This window comes from Gymnoscopelus braueri (assembly GCF_963280865.1).
Source record: "Gymnoscopelus braueri genome assembly, chromosome: 18".
NCBI classification, from domain to species: Eukaryota; Metazoa; Chordata; class Actinopteri; order Myctophiformes; family Myctophidae; genus Gymnoscopelus; species Gymnoscopelus braueri.
Window position 1 is genome coordinate 30,661,652 of NC_137618.1, and position 18,318 is coordinate 30,679,969.

The 18,318-nt window shown below is 43.5% G+C and overlaps 1 protein-coding gene across 1 annotated transcript; it reads right to left on the reverse strand.

The window, feature by feature from the left end:
• Positions 1–494: 494 nt before the first annotated feature.
• LOC308105940 (gap junction alpha-8 protein-like) lies at positions 495–1,895 on the reverse strand (the record flags this gene model as incomplete). The annotated part of the gene is made up of 2 exons (XM_080456910.1): positions 855–1,895; positions 495–731 (listed from the first exon to the last, which is right to left on the reverse strand). Exons 1-2 carry the CDS (start codon positions 1,884–1,886, stop codon positions 495–497), a joined length of 1,269 nt encoding a protein of 422 aa, XP_080313036.1. The 5' UTR covers positions 1,887–1,895.
• Between the last annotated feature and the right edge of the window lie 16,423 nt (positions 1,896–18,318).

Sequence of the window (18,318 nt, forward strand, 5' to 3'; positions counted from 1 at the left end):
CATGTAAAAATTAGTAATTATCCATTGTAAATGGTTAAAACTCTTTCAATAGAAAAAGATGTTTCTAAAAATGGAACATGGATTTTCATCAAGTAAAAACATTTCCCCTCTGCATATTTATGCTTTCCACATTTTTCTTTTTTTTATATAAGAACACGCTTAATAAAAAAATCTATTCCTCCTCTCTTTAACTGCTACTTTTTTATGATATTCACTTTTCTCACAAACACGCATAGATCTTTTGTCGTTTGCAAAATTGTCGCCCATGTGTCAATAGTAATACGCTATTTGAATCTATCCCTGTGGGTTTTCATTTTGTCATTTTCCCTTGCTTTTTGACCCGCCTATTCAAGAGTATGTGTTGTCTTCAGTTAGGTGTGTGTGTGTGTGTGTGTGTGCGTGCAGTATGTGTGTATGTGTGCGTGCGTGTGTGCTCTCCTATGTTTGACATTTGGTGCATGGGTGTGCAGGTGTACATGCGCTCTCTCACAGGTTCATACGGTGAGATCGTCTGACCTGGCCCTGCTGCTGGCTTTGCTCAACCGGCTCAGCGGTCTCGTGTCTTCTATCGTATCCGTCGCCTCCATCCCTGCCTCCGCAGGAGGCCCCCCCTCCCCGTTCACCACCTCCTCTACCTCAGCATCCTCCTCTGCCACCTCCTCCTCCACCTCCTCCTCCACCTCCTCCTCCACCACCTCCTCCGCCCTCTCTGCCTCTGCCTCCACCTCCACCTCTGCCGGCTGCTGCGCCACCTCCTCTTCCTCCTCCTCCTCCTCCTCCTCCTCCTCCTCCTCCTCCTCCTCCTCGTCCGCCTCCGCCTCATGTAGTATCACGCTGCCATGCACCGCATGCACCATCTCGGTGGTTTGGGCGTAGGAGGGCAGAGTCTCATCATACACCTTAGAGATGTCCCCCATGGGTAGCACCTCCTCGACTTTCTCCTCCAGGCACTGGAAAGGCGGGGACAGTCTACCGGCCTCCATGCCCACCTCGGCCAGGGGGTAGAGGTGGGTCACGGGGGGAGCTTTCTCCTCCTCCAGCAGCCTGTAACCTTTGGCCCGCTGCAGGGAGGGCATGGACAACGGGTGCATGCTCTTTCCTTGGAGTGGCAGGGGGGCCGTGCCCTCGCCTTGTGCCGGCGCTGGGGCCGGCTTACGGAAGACAAAGCGAATCTTCTTCAGGCCCAGGTGGCTGATTTCCACGAAGTTGAGGAACAGCGAGACACATGCCACGGCGAGCATGAAAATGATGAAGACCGTCTTCTCGGTGGGGCGAGACACGAAGCAGTCCACCGTGTTGGGGCACGGCCAGCGGCTGCACTTGTACAGCGGCAGGATGCGGAAACCATACAAGAAGTACTGGCCCACCACGAAGCCCACTTCGAACAGCGTCTTGAAGATGATGTGGCAGATGTACGTCCTCAACAGGGTGCCCTCCAGACGGAACTTCTTGCTGCCCTTGGTGCTGGTTTCCTTGGTGGTGCGGACGCTCCCCTGGTCGGGCGCCAGGGGCAGGCGCTCCTCGCTCAGCTCCTGCTGGCGGCTGAGCTCCGCCTCCTCGCGCTCCTTGCGCTTCTCCTCCATGTGGACGTGGTGAACGGCATGGCCCACGTACACCAGCGATGGCGTGGACACGAAAATGATCTGCAGCACCCACAGGCGGATGTGGGAGATGGGGAAGGCCTCATCATAGCACACGTTCTCACATCCGGGCTGCTGGGTGTTGCAGACGTAGTCGGACTGCTCGTCGCCCCACACAAACTCCGCCGCAGTGCCCAGGATGAGGATACGGAAGATGAAGAGCACCGTGAGCCACACCCGGCCGATCACCGTCGAGTGCTCATTCACTTCCTCTAAAATATTACCCAGAAAGCTCCAGTCACCCATGATCGGTCCGTAGCACTGCAGAATGAAGGGTGGGGTAGGGTGGGATAGGGAGGGATAGGGAGGGATAGGGAGGGACAGGGAGGGATAGGGAGGGACAGGGAGGGTGGGGTAGGCAGGGCAGACAGAGGGAGGGGAAAACAGAGCAGGAAAAAAAGTAAGGAATGTAGAACCGAAAAAGTTAAACTCATGTAAATTTCTATCCTTAGCCTTATTTGTATGCTACCACGTGTATTTCTTTCGACAACCCATTGCACTGGGATTTTCCAACATTTTAAAAGTTAAACTTAAAAGCCAGCCATGTCCGATGTCCATTCTTGTTACACGTGGACAAAAGTACATTCTCTAAATAATCAAAAAGTGTGCAAAAGGCATTTTAATGCAGCCCCGATGTGATTTTACTATAACACTGCATGTACTCACATTCTTTAAACAGCAAAGTTTCACATTAACAGAGGCATGGTCGGAAAAATAAAAGCCCTCACTCTAGCCATCTAAACCACTGTCTCACCAGCCACCAAATGCTACACGATGCCTCCTGAATAAGAAGCCTCTAATCAGAAATCAATAAATAAAAAGTTAAGTCCTTTCATCTGTAAGGTTAAACGTTATCAAATGGGCAACTTGCCACAGCTGCGGTTCCGGCGAAGTTGAGTCCTGTCCCGTTCTCTTGGCACCCGGCGGGGAAAAGTGAACTTTTTTCTGCCCTCTTTCCCACCTAAAGCCCTGTCCTTGTCGCCCCACTGAGCAGATGTGAATGAATCGGCTCTGATGGTTGGTTTTTAGTTTGCTGCAATATTTAAGCTTGGAGCCAGACAGCCTTTATTTGCCGGGCGACGCGTGGTGACGCAGGAGACAATAGGATCAACAGAGGCAGAGCAGGGATGTATGGGAGCAGGCCTGAGGCTCCCACACCAACATGGACGCTGTAGAGTCAGGGCACAGGGTACACACCAACGCAGCATGCAACTTCCACACACGCGATCATACACATGTACACACAGACAGTACTGTAGGAAAAACAACGGCAGCAGCTGACCAACTGCTGGCCACTGCCCTACCAACCTTTAGAGCACAGGGGCTCCATGTCATACTGTCAGCTCACACACATATGAAGGGATGTCAGAGATGATGAATCTCCATAGACATAAACTCTGGTGTTTGATGCACAGTAGAATCCTCAGGGTTAATTTAGACCTGAGTGTAAAAATGTATCCATGTCATACAAGTCCATTTTTATGGGTCCATTTGGGTCCGTTTTTACACTCTCAAAGTCAAATTAGCATGAGTATTTTACTGTGTGTAGTGTGTACATAATTTTTCTACATTGTTATTATAGCCACACAGTAAAATCATCTGAGTTAATTTAACTCTGAGAATATAAAAATTGATGAAAGTGGAACCTTATGGGTCCACCCTTATGGGTCCATTTTTATGGGTTAGTTTGTGTTTGTTTTTACACTCTCTGAGTTCAATTAACATTGAGGATTTTACTGTGTAGACATTCATAGTATAGCTGACAGTGGGGGCAGTTCTTAACCGCTTAATCCCTATATGCTTAGTTGACCAGGGTCTCCCAGGGGACCATACTTGGTCCCCTCCATTTTTCCCTCTAAATCTCTTTTCCAAAAATAGCTCACGTGTTGTTGTGAGCTTGTAGATCTGCCTGTTTGCCTATGTTTGCCGAATGTTCACTTATGATGACAAACCCGAAATAGGGATGCTAGGTTTCATGTGCTTAACTGACTTTTGTACAAAATGACGTCTGCCGTGACCTTATTGTGGCGTTTATCTATCTATTAATTCACAGTTTTTTTATTGAAAAGTAAGGTTTCACATTTACACATTTTACAGATTTTATGTACTAAATCATGCAGAAATAACCACCTTCAGAAATATAAATAATTGTGTCATTCACTGTCAACGGGATGCAGGAGGCATCTTCATTTTAATTTAGCATGTAAACCCTTTTCATTAAATGGACAATGGTGTTGTGAAAATAGGCTCACAGTGTCTGTAGAGCCAACAAGGTCTATGAATGTGTGTGCGTGAGTTCGTGTATCATCATATGTGTGTCACCATAGCTGGAATGTGAAGAATTTCAGCTACTGAGTGAAAGGACACACAGGGACGACTCTAATATGGAAGCCAGGCTAACTTTCCAGGCACATGGAAGAGTAAACGTTGTGGTATAAATCTTTTGATCTCTGTATCGTTTCACAGTTGGTTGAACAGAGAGAAAGGCTGATGATGAACTGTGCCTGTGTCCATGACAAACATATAGAATATTACTTACACCAGTGGTTCTCAAAGTGGGGTCCGGGGACCCCCAAAGGTCCTTGAGGGGTGTCCAGGGGGTGTCCAGCTAAATTTGTTAATACAGCATCAAAATCAAAATGCATAGGCTATTTGAAAATAGCCTATGCAAGATGAAGCTTTGTCTTTCATCTCTTTTAGTTTGGTGAAGAGACGCTCAAAGTTCTCCACATCTGCATCCCCTGCTGTTAGATTGGCTAGTTCCTGGATGTCGAAATCAAGCATTGGATCAACTATTGTTTCCACCTGTGTGTCAACACGCCACAATGCGTTTGCAAGCTTGTAGATCTGCTGTTTTCAAACAATCTCAGCTGGCACAAATTGTTTTCAGATGGAGGTCCAGGGCCGCATACATATTCATTCGGGGGTCCTTGACATGAACAGGTTTGAGAACCACTGACTTATACAATGCTGCAAGGCTGCATTGTACACATTGCACATACACATTAAAAACATACGCGTTAAAAAAAAGTGGGAATGAAACCCTCAGCTGATTTTGTATTTTGTTTTCCTGTAAAAACTACAGAAGGGTAAAACATGTACCAGACACAGCTGCAGCTAATACAATTAATGCAATTAATAATGGGTGTGTTCGATTTTGGTGTCAGTGTGCAAGCATTGACAACACGCATGCACGCACGCACGCATGCACGCACGCTCGCTCACTCACACAAACAAACAAGACAGAGAGATACTAACCTGTATACTCATAGTCATAGTCAGAGTGTACTAGCTGCATAGAGTCTACACAACTACACTGTAAAATACTGAGTCTTAGCCAAATGGACCCTTACAAGCCCTGGAAAGGGAGGGACAGAGTGCCAGCCTCCATGAGAAAGGGCTGGGAACGAGGCTAGCCAGCCTTCATGCCCACTTCGGCTGTATGGGGGATAGAGCAACAGGTCCATTTAACCACTTAAACCCTAGCATTCCTAGTGTTCACAACACCCAGCCTGTGAGCATGTAGATCGGCTAAGTACAGAGCCAACTCAGGTCCAGTTTACTAAGTCTAGTAGCAATTCTCAACCTGTGGGCCACGAGGGTATTGTAAGTGGGCCCCCAAATAATTGGCAAATTGATAATATACGTAGCTAATATAAAAAAATTATGATACAAAAATGACATGATATTTTTTCTTTAAAACCTTGAAAACTGTATTTTCAATGTAATACTGATAAATATGAACTTAAATTATACTATGTTGGTTCCATCGAGCCATGCCAGAACACAATTGATCGATTGATTATTAAAATAAACAGGCTCTGAAAAGGCATGCGGCCCACCCATCTGACCACTTAACGCGTCAGCCGATAGAACCACTGGTCTAGAGGGTTCAAGTGGTTAAAATGACAGAGATGAGAAATATGTGACTGTGAAATAACATATGCCCACAGAAATTTATCTCTGCCTAGGGGTCAAACTCAACTGTGAAAACAGCCCCACTTCATCCTTATCGTGTCTGTTGTTAGCATTGACCAATTGCAGGGATGCCATCCCTTAAAGGTGCAGTAAGTGATTATTATTTAATTTTTTTGTATTATTAAAATAAGTGTTAAATAGCTCTATATTCTGTTAGTAATCATTGATAGAGTGTTTAGAGTGTTGTTTTTGTTTTGTTTTCCCCTAACAGGGTCTGTCTGTTCCTGTCTCTCCAAGGAACACTACACAGAAAATGCATTTTCAGGTTGGGATACCAATTTTATCCAATCAGAAGAGAGGATACATATGGATACAGGATAAACAAGTGAAATTGGAAGTGAGCAGACAACATTTAAACTGGAACTCTATAAAAAACATATAAAATATAAAAATATAAAATTGGCAACAAACTTGATGTATGTATGTATGTATATATGTATGTATGTATGTATGTATGTATGTATGTATGTATGTATGTATGTATGTATGTATGTATGTATGTATGTATGTATGTATGTATGTATGTATGTATGTATGTATGTAAGTATGTATGTATGTGTGTATGTATGTATGTATGTATGTATGTATGTATGTATGTATGTATGTATGTATGTATGTATGTATGTATGTATGTATGTATGTATGTATGTATATATGTATGTATGTATGTAAGTATGTATGTATGTATGTATGTATGTATGTATGTAAGTATGTATATATGTATGTATGCATGTAAGTATGTATGTATGTGTGTGTGTGTGTATACTATGTATGTATGTATGTGTGTATGTATGCATGTAAGTATGTGTGTGTGTACTGTATGTATGTATGTGTGTATGTATGTATGTATGTATGTATGTATGTATGTATGTATGTATGTATGTATGTATGTATGTATGTATGTATGTATGTATGTATGTATGTATGTATGTATGTATGTGTATGTATGTATGTATGTGTGTGTGTGTGCGTGCGTGCGTGCGTGCGTGCGTGCGTGCGTGCGTGCGTGCGTGCGTGCGTGCATGTATGTATGTGCGTGCATGCGTGCGTGCGTGCGTGCGTGCATGCATGCATGTATGTATGTACAGTATGTACAGTATGTATGTATGTATGCATGTATTTGCTTATTTATTATTTAGCAACTACTTATTCATTGTAGCTAAATCATCTTACAAAAGATTTTGATACGTGTTGTAAGGTGGTCTATTAATGTAGCTTTCCTTTGCTGATTGTTGTGTCTTGGTCATATTCAAGGAAACGGGAACTCACAAATGAAAATTAGCTTCTAAGTCATTCGGACACATTGGATGACAATGAGTCAAAGGACTGTTTGTGTCAAAAAAAGGTCAGAAATATTTTTTGCACATTTTGAAGTGTCATTCATTTAAAGCTTAGACTTTTGACTATATGTTAGTCTTTCCAAATGCATTCTTACAAATACAATATAAGGGAAATGGGATCAGGATGTTGGTAACAAAATCATGTATGAATTAACAATAATCTTAGGGCTACATAAATTATGTAATGTTAATGTTATGAAAATAACCTTACAGCATGTCTGAAGGGTTATTTCCCTGAACCAACACTTGTGCCTCTAGACATAAACCACTCTGACTGAGGAATGGTTTATTTGAAGAAAGGTTTTTGTTTGTCGGTTATCTAAACTGTTGAAATATTGTGCTCAGAGGAAGCAGGCAATGCAGCGATTTGAAGGAAGGAACAACACAGCACAAGTGCAAGGCTGTTTTATGTAACAGAGACAGACAGTATATTTGCAGTTACAGAATTAATTTCCTGTTGTATGATTTTACTGCCGTGGTCCAGAAAAACCCCTGTTCTTAAGACAAAGTTATAGTGGGCAAAATTGGAAATTAAAACAGCTATTTTAAGGAGCTTGTATCAAGATGAATTATATTTCCTTGAAAATTTTGATCAATACTATTATGTAATTGAATGTCTACGACAATAATTTCAATGTATTGAAATTAAGGTAACAATTGCCCAACAAACAAAACAATATAACAATATACCGTAAATGTTTAAAGTATGTCTCAAACTACATAAGAATGGCCAGAAATATATACACACACACACACACACAGGCTCCAAAATATATTTAATAAATTCTCATTTATTTTTTATTTTCCCTTTTAAGATTTTGAAACATACAATGAAGCATATTTTTGCAGTATGGGCAGTGAAAGTCACCGCTACTTTCATGGAGGGTAATAATACCAAATGTGTCCATTAGGTATGCGTTATGGTGGTTAGGCAAGGCCATGGCTTTGGTGTGGTTCAATTAATTAATTTTAGTTATGTTCAGCCACAGTTAGTAGGGTTAGGATTATGCAATGGGTTGGTGAGGTTGAATTAATAAAATGTAGTTATGGTGAGGGTTAAGTTTAGCCATGGGTTTGATGAGGTTAAAGTTAGGGTAATGATCTGGGGAGGGCCTTCATGCATGACCAGCAGGTGCATTCCTTTCATGGAGTACCGCCACTCTGCCCATCTCACTATGCCCCGCCCTTATTGCTGCTCATCCAATAGCATTCCCTCTCCTAAGTGACATCACTGAGCTGGTGAAATAGAAAGCACACCACTTGATCTTTGGTCTCTGATTAGTCTGATGCTGGGTGGGTTGGCCTTGAGACGGGGCACCGATGATCCCACATGTTTTGACAAGTAGATAATAGTCTCATAGCAAAAACCAATGTAAAGCACTACGCCATGTGATATGTCCCCCGATCATTTACTAGTCTCTCTTGATATGGCATCCGGAACAACAGTTTAACTTGCAGCTTAGCTGGCTGATAAGCTATAACTAGCCTCCATATATCCAGGACCAGAAATATCTTCTCATTTGCATATTATATGAAAAATCCCCAACAAAAAGAACATATATTCCCTTGACTCCAGGCTCTGGAGAATACATGGCTTCAGTCAGTTGTGTTGGAGGATGGAAGCCATGTTCAGATAGGGTTCTGTGGTAGCATCAGGGGTGTATCCACTGAGTTGGGGGACTGGGGGACTCCCTTTAAAGAGCTGTGTGTTGGTATAGCGGACGCTCGCATGCTAAGCCCTACGGTGGGCCCATGAATGGCACCGGGATTTCACACAAAGACATGATGTCATGATGGAGGGTGCGGACTCTATTGAGCACGTGCAGTGAGGCGTGAGGCCAGATTAGAACCCCGAAGCAGGGCACTAACCAGCCGTTAATCAGAACGCTAACACGCTAACAAACATATCGTACGGCGATCTGCCTACGGCGCGATGGCGCCACGCGCTTCCTGCTCGCATGGTCATTGAAAGAGAAAGAGAAGGTGAGAGAGTGATCAAATTTATTATCTCTATGATGACCTTTAAAGTGTAACATAAAAGCTTACAGGCGAGTTTGGATGTTTATTTCAATGAATGGACTATTAAACATGACTGACACATGTTCATCTATTTAAGTCCTGTAGCCCAATGCCCTCCTGCTCCCAACTGCTTCAATTGATGGCCCTCACCACTGCTGAGACACCCTTCAGGTTCCAATGCTGATACACGTCTTAAATCCTGCTGCTCTACAGTCAGCATAAATGGCCTGTGTTCACAGTTCAAGAGCTTACATAATAAAATATAATCATCTGTATACATGAATGACTTTAAGCATGGTTTGAATAATTTTATTCATGTCAATGCAAAAAGCTTTTCGCCACAACTCAAAGATGTGAAGTTGTATAAGACAACCTTTATCCCAATGCCACGTTTAAGCCTAATAAATGCAAAGCAATTGGTTCAATCCTTTTGCTTAAATGCAAAATGAGATTCAGTATTAGTTTGGCCTAAGCACAAGATGAAAAGGCAGACCATTTCATTTGGGCACTGAAGTCAGAATGATTCCTCGCCCTTCGGTAAAGCCCACAGTGCTGACTGTTTCCTTATCCCAGGACTCAGGCTGAAGTCTTGAAAGAATAGACCTACTGTATGGTATCAACAAACTACAGTGCATGGTTAGGAAAGAAGTACTATCATTTTACTATAAAGTTCTGTTCTGCATTTGAAACAAATATCCTATTATCCAGTTAACAGTTAACATGACTGTAAAAATATGACAAAGTTTTAGCAGAGACTGGTTTATATATATATATATATATATATATATATATTTGTTTTTCTTTACTTTTACTTTTTTACTTTACTTTTTATTATTACACTTACCTTCAGGAAGACAAGAAAGACACGGGCAGAGAGAGGATAGACATACATTATGAGGCAATATGGGGGTCCGACTCGAACCTGTGTCCTCACACTTTTTCTTAAATCAGTCAATAAATAAAAGCATTTGCTGACTGTAATCTAATAATAATGTAATATGTCTCACTAAATATTAGTGAGACATATTATAATAATAGTTTTGTCATCATTTTAAACTGAAGCCAAGAGACGTCTTTCTCTGGGGTCTGTTTGAAACTGGTAGACCAGTTCACATTATGTAGTTTAAATTAAACTGCAGCACCTACCCTTCCACCTTAACATATCAAAAGCTAAATAAATGAAAGACTGAATGAGGGTAATCAAAATCAAGACTACTAAAAAGATGGGATAAGAAGCTAAATCAAATATTTCATAAATCAGTCGACAACAAAAAATACATTTGTTGAATATGGACTTGTTTTCTCCATCCCTCCCTCACGCACATACACACACACGCGCGCGCACGCACGCACGCACGCACGCACGCACGCACGCACGCACGCACGCACGCACGCACGCACGCACGCACGCACGCACGCACGCACGCACGCACGCACACACAAACACACACACAAACACACACATAACACACACAGACACATCACGTGATCATCATACCTGAATTGTCATTCTCATACATAGCACTTTTCACATAACACATTTCACATGCACAAAAAGGGGTCAGTTGCAGTGTTTAAAGAGATGGTATCAGCGATGCCCTTCATAGATAGAACATGACCTGAGTACAAAGACACAGACACCTCCATAGCATAAGGCTTATGGTTAAAGACATATATAGCAGTCTTGTTTGTTTGGCGTCTCCATGCCTGTGTACGTGTATATGCCTAGACTGAGCCTGAGTAACAAAGCCTTGTGTTTTCTCTCCCTATGTTTTCTCTTTTTAATGCATGAGTCATCCGTTTTGAGCAACTTTTCTTTATTTTTCCTCCTTTTTCCTCCTTTTTTTATGGATTTACATGTCAATTAGGCCTGTCACAATTATGACATAATCGTCTAATCGCATTTATTTGAAAATAATTGCAAAACTTTCTCATAATCGTCATATCATTGTTTCCATGTTGAAAAAGGTTCAGACATTTTCAAATATTTTCAAAGAATAGCGAAATAGCCGATCTACAAGTTTATAGGTCGGCTATTTCCACTATTTCTTATTTACATTATGTTATTAAATATGTCAGTCATTTCTTTGTATATCTAAATTATTGTCATATATGCCCTACAGAATTGTTTCTGCTTACGAAGCCAAGCAGAAATGTTGTTTTTATTTATGTCCCAATTTTCGGTGCCAAAAATACAATTCAATCATTAACCGCAATTATGTATTAATCATCAAGTAAAATTACATTATCGTGACAGACCTAACGTCCAGTTGCCACCGGCGCACCAGCAGCCTTCCTTTGTGTATGCAGTCGTGGCTGCACAAGCACTTCCCTCAAGCTGAAGTGCGAACGGTCTCCCGAAGCCATTTCGTATTTCCTCTGAGAACCCAAATGCTTGTATCTTTCCAACGATTGTTAGAGAGATTAAGCTCAATACACAACGAGATCCAACAATCGCTGGGTAAACAACAGTGGTTCACTCTCACCCCCAGCTTCGTTATTAGCCAAGGAAAACGGGGTGATAAGAGTTTCAGTCTAGGAGCTTGACCTGGTATTCGGAAGATATGTCTTAAACAAACCAAATTCTATGCCAGCGGAGCAATATTAGCACGTACTGTACACACACACACACACACACACACACACACACACACACACACACACACACACACACACACACACACACACACACACACACACACACACACACACACGCACACTCCGTAAGTGTGTAAAGGCCTCATACTTCACGTCTGGTCTTGGGCCATAACATTGTGTTTTGGAGGGCAGAGTTCTTGTCGCCCAGCTGGACTTGGACTCTACCATTGTATTTGGGAGGTCAGCTTTGTTGAATTTGGACCAACCCTTACAACCATCCTGTGTTGTGCTGGACGCAGATGACAGCCTCATGGGAGCAGGAAGCTTTAAGGCTTGGTAAAGGCACAACCAGGACGACTAACCCCACCTCACCACCACACATGCCCCACACGTACTGTATACCCCAATGTTCCTAGAGTTACTGTACATTACATGTTACAGGCAGATGTGAAACATAGCTACATGTATGTGAGGCATCATTCACTCTCTCACATGCACTCCTCACTCAACACTACTGAGTCAGTAAGAAGGAAAGGTAGCGATTAAAAATGCAACTGTAATTGTAAATATTTTCACCGGCTATTGTAAGTCTGTCTGTGAGAGAGTTACATACTGTTCGATTGCTGGTTAGATTAGGAAATATTGCGTCATGTTTAAATGGTGAGAGGACTAGACTGTTTAGCCTCACTACTACCTGCATTTGTGCTCAAGGCTTCCCCTTCCATGTCCTGTTACAACAACCAGCACACACCACTCATGTCTGTGAAGGCAGTAGACACAAAGAGATACCCCTAATAGTCTAAGTCCTATATCTGTGTGTGTGTGCGTGTGCGTGTGCGTGTGCGTGTGCGTGTGCGTGTGCGTGTGCGTGTGCGTGTGCGTGTGCGTATGCGTGCGTGCGTGCGTGCGTGCATGCGTGCGTGCGTTCGTGCGTGTCACTTTGACTATGCATGCACCTCATGGTACCATGGCAACGCTAAGGCATTAAAAACAAGGCTTCAGACATCCCAAAACAAACTGGTCAGGTTACTACTTGGCCTCACACCTACAACTCATCTAACCCCTGCTCATTTTGCTAGGGTGGGATCGCTCAGGGTAGAGGACAGAGTACAGCAACTTGCAACGGGCCTGGTCTTCAAGATACGCAATACTACAGAGACACCCAAGTACCTGTCAAACTACTTCAATAATGTTAAAGGGGTTAAATTCGTTCTACTGCTATGCCACCAAAATGTGGAATGCCCTACCAACAGTCATCGAAAAGTGTGACTCCTTACCCTCCTTCAAAACCCTTTTAGCACCATTTGTATAATCGTAACTGTACCTTTTTTGCAAACTGTTAATAAAGTATTCAATCAATCAGTCAATAAAACAAACCTATCTATGGTAAATGTTGCATTTTATAAAGCACGTGCCTTTCTCCAAAGTGCTTTACAATGTGCACCCATTCACACATCGAAGGCAGAAGAAACCATGCTCTTTAGAAGCAATTAGGGGTTCAGGCGTGCGTGCGTGCGTGCGTGCGTGCGTGCGTGCGTGCGTGCGTGCGTGCGTGCGTGCGTGCGTGCGTGCGTGCGTGCGTGCGTGCGTGCGTGCGTGCGTGCGTGCGTGCGTGCGTGCGTGCGTGCGTGCGTGCGTGCGTGCGTGCGTGCGTGCGTGCGTGATAAGACTGTTGCCAGTGACTGCTAATGTGTTATGATGACTACCTCCATAGTGAAAGAATAGACACAGACAGACAGACAGACAGACAGACAGACAGACAGACAGACAGACAGACAGACAGACAGACAGACAGACAGACAGACAGACAGACAGACAGACAGACAGACAGACAGACAGACAGACAGACAGACAGACAGACAGACAGACAGACAGACAGACAGACAGACAGACAGACAGACAGACAGACAGACAGACAGACAGACAGACAGACAGACACACACACACACACACACACACACACACACACACACACACACACACACACACACACACACACACACACACACACACACACACACACACACACACACACACACACACACACACACAGTATAGACTACAATGTTTCCTAATTACAGTACACACACCTACGCACACCACAGCCAGGATGGAGGAGTGACTCACCATGAGTCTGAAATTCTTTAAGGCACTTTTCTCTACAGACTCACAGGACCAAGCCCTGCTTCAACCAGGAAACCATCGAACCTGATCACAGCCACACTTGGTCTGGGCCTGAGGGGCAGAAAGGAAAGCAAGTTGGGGGTTGTTCTCAGTCATTACTTGAGGAGGAAGTGGAAGGGCAGTTTCCTCTCTGCGTGGCGCTGGGCAGAATGGGAGGGAGAGAGGAATCGACATGGAATACAATGAGAGGGGGGTAATGGATCGCTGTGAGGGGATGTGGGGTTGAGTGTGACTGTACACAAGAGGCTGGATGACAGAGTTGAAGAGGCAAAGGTTCATGATAAGAGCTTCATCGTCGAGAGGAGGAACAGAGACATGAAATTGAGACTCGACACTCCGGTCTGGGAGCCAGCCAGGAGCTGCTATAGTGAACTCATAACCTCGTGAGAAGAAAACAAAACAAAAGCAGGATGAAAGAAATGAGGGATGTTAGATATGGCCGTATTGGGGCGAGCAACGTCGCTGGGAAATGCAGACGGGGGAAGGCTGTGGGTGTGAGTGTCGCACAGAGCAGGGAGAGACAATTGACTGAAGGTACAGTAGATGTTTGGAGGAGGGTAACACACCCTGTGTGTCCTATCAGAGGAACACATGGCCCACCGTGGGGTGATGTCATCCATCCAGGTCCCCTCAGCCAGCCAGCAGCCCAACACAATGTTATCTGCGGATAGGAGTGTCGAAACACACGGTCAGCCAGCCACCGCCGGTCACGCTCGAAGTTTTCTCACACACTTTCACATGGCGGGTAATAGAAATGATTTATGATTTATTATGCCGGTTCCTGAAATGCGGCTGAACAATGACCGAGATGAACAGGAAGCAATAAAACATTTCCTTAGAAGATGTGTAAAAAGGACAGAAAACATACACATGCTCCAAAAACTATTAATCTAGCGCAGGGGTCGGCAACCTTTTTGACATGAAGTGCCAAGTTTTAATTTAGTTGATAGTCAGTGTGCCATAGTTTAATTATGACACCAAATCAAAATGTAATATTTCCATCTGATTTAGATGTTTTTTCTTCTTCTTTAGAAATATTTTCTTTCACATCAGGATGTAATGATCATTAGACTAGAGCAATAACCCACCAGAATCTCCCAGACTCCCTCCCCAGTTAGGAGTTTGAATGAATGTAGAATTATGTGCAGGATGTCATTTGTATATAGGTGTGAGGGGACTTAATTTAACTGAAACAAAACTTTTTTTTAATATTCAATTTGAAAAGAAGAAACCTCTCTCTCACACTTATGCCAGTGTGCCAGTGATCACCCTCCCCTGTGCCAAAGTTGACACCCGTGCCTAAGGTTGCCTACCCCGCCTACCCCTGTACCAACCACCTTTTATCCTGTCGTAATCTAAGTTTTGTTTGTCTGTTTGAAAAAGCTGACCACTACGCTAACACAATAACATACATTTTATCTATATGGAAATTATTTAAAATATATAAAAAAAAAAAAAACATCTTAGCCTTTGAAGACCTAAAAAAGGGAGGAGTGTTTGGTTTTGAGCAACTTTTAATGAGCGTTCTGTTGCTTTAGGCTTGTGATTGCGTGTAGCATGATATTTGTCCACCGCACCCGATGAACAATGCCATCTTTCATTCCTAGTTTATTTTTTTAGGGATGTATGGCAGGCAGGCACACATACACACACCTTGTCTGTCGTCAGTCATCATAAGAAAATGAAACACAGAGGAAAGTCTGTGTGTTCACAGAAACACAGACACAAACACAGACACACAAACACACACACACACACACACACACACACACACGCACACGCACGCACACACGCACACACACACACACACACACACACACACACACACACACACACACACACACACACACACACACACACACACACACACACACACACACACACACACACACACACACAGCATAATGCCGAAATTCAGGGTTCCCGGGCTGACCGCAGAGAAAATATAACACTAGAGTCCAAATTTCCTCCTGCTCCCTCTCTATCTTGATAGCCTTGTTCTGAGTAGGGCGGGGAAGGAACCTACAAGGGCCACAGCACTGCTCTGTTTGTTTTCATTTGACCACACCACTGGTCACTCATCACATAAAACTCAAGAAAACTTATAGAAACTGGTTGAGTATAAACACTGGTAGAATAGATTCTCAACAATGACTCATTGTATGAACGAAATGTATAGGGCAGGTTTCCGATCAATAACAAAGCACATTCCTTATCAGTGAAAACGCTTGATATTGAAATGCTAATAAAAATTTGATGCTGACAGCTGTAAAAAATGTCATTCTAAAGCTCAAGCTCAGGCACACAGACATGCATACGCACCCACAAATCAAAACATTCACACACACACAAAGTACGCTCACAACCACACTTGGGCTGTAGTGAATGTATGTAAGTCCTCTTGCTTTTTACGTCTGAAGGGGAAATGGGGCAAACAAGAGTACAGACCATCAACCTTGACAGTGATCACAGTATAATACAGACATACAGTATATGACCCAAATATTATCCATAACATCCATCAGTGTCGCTGCTCCAGGATAACACATTCTTTTGATTACTGGGGACAAAAGTTTAATAATCAAGAATAGCACAGATTTAAAAACAAAATCTGTAGATAGACGCAGCCATCTAATGCGTAATGTATACAGATGCGATGCGTTTCATGACACCGTCATACAACAAAGTATAAGTCAGGCTTAAGGCAACAGATGGAGTGGATTGACAGGACAACTGATTGCATGTCTGAATGTGTGACACACATATGCTCAGTTATGCTTCCAGTAACCCCCCTCACCTGTTCCCTCCTTAAGCTATGCTGGCAATAATGAGCAAACAGCGCATGTAATTGTTTACCGCTCTCATTTATGGGTTAACAGAAGCAAACTAGTTTCAGAATAACCACATTCTCTAGCCATTAGGATGTCATTGTACTTTGAGAAACCTTCTCACATATTATGCTGTCATATACTGTAACCTTTCAGCAGTTGCAAAGCAGGTTGATTTTCTAATGGTATAGCCTAAAGAGAGAAACATTATTCAGGATCATTTACAATGCAAGTACGGGGAATAATGTACATCCATCTCTGCCTTTGCGTTTCTGTGTTTCAGTGAGTGCAATGTGTGTGCACTTTGCATTTAAAAATGCAAAATGGCCTCACTTGCTCATGTCGTTTCACCTTTCAGAGTCTGGCGTGGCATGCTGTAATTCGTTCCAAAACACACATGATCTGACCTGGCCTTCAGTGGATTACTGCGATGAGCGTGTGTGTGTGTGTGTGTGTGTGTGTGTGTGTGTGTGTGTGTGTGTGTGTGTGTGTGTGTGTGTGTGTGTGTGTGTGTGTGTGTGTGTGTGTGTGTGTGTGTGTGTCCATCAAGCCTGGCTTCCCTCGGACACGACTGAGGCAGGGCTAAAATCGGGTACTGTCACAAGCTGAGTAGTGGGCTAGGTTGGAGGTGGAGGGGGAGGGATTGTGGGGGTTTACATTGATGCATTCTGGCAGCGTGGGCTTTTTCTGTCAACTGTTCACGCACGCGTCGCTCACACACACACACACACACACACACACACACACACACACACACACACACACACACACACACACACACACACACACACACACACACACACACACACACACACACACACACACACACACACACACACACAGTCCTTTCTCTCTTTCTCTCTCTGTGTCACACACAAAAAATACATCCAGACTTCATCCTGGAACAGTTGTGAGGCTTTAAATGACGAGATTAAGTGAAATTGCAGAACATCACGCCTTCGTTCGTTACCTCCTGGTGCTGTGCGCTCCCGAACGTTGTTCCACGTCTAATCCAGTCTGATGTGTAGCACAGTAGAAATGAGAGTTGACATAACGCTGAGGAAGCCTTGGTAATTAGGAATTAGCTACAGCTTCTCCTTTCCATGTAGCATTCCTTTTAAAACCTGTCATTTGGCAAAAGGAGGCCGGAGAAGATGTTAGAAGTTGTAACATAATTCATAGACTCTTCATGCTGAAATCACTTTCAGGAGATGACTATGAAATAACGAAGGCAGTTTATTTACTGCTGTTGGCAACTGATCCAGGGGCATTTGGAATACCAGTGGCTGATGGGTGATGTTTACAATACTGTTGTCACATAACATTGACCACACATGGTAGAAGCTCTCAAGGAGGGCCAGAGAGAGAGAGAGAGAGAGAGAGAGAGAGAGAGAGAGAGAGAGAGAGAGAGAGAGAGAGAGAGAGAGAGAGAGAGAGAGAGAGAGACAGACAGAGAGAGAGACAGAGAGAGAGGGGGGATCAAAGAGCATGCAGCAGAATGAATTAAAGACAAATGGATAAAGAGATAAGATATAAAGTTCAGGGGACTGCACAGCTGAGATGAGGCACCAGGGTCACAAGATTTGCCCTTGGCTGGGGGCCTCACAGGGCTTGCTTGAGATCCATATCGTGAACTAGTTTTGCAGCTATTTATATGCACAAAAGCATTCTCCTCACCCTGTTGTCAAAAGCACAGTTGCAGGGGAGAACTGTGCCGTTCAGATTGCAGAT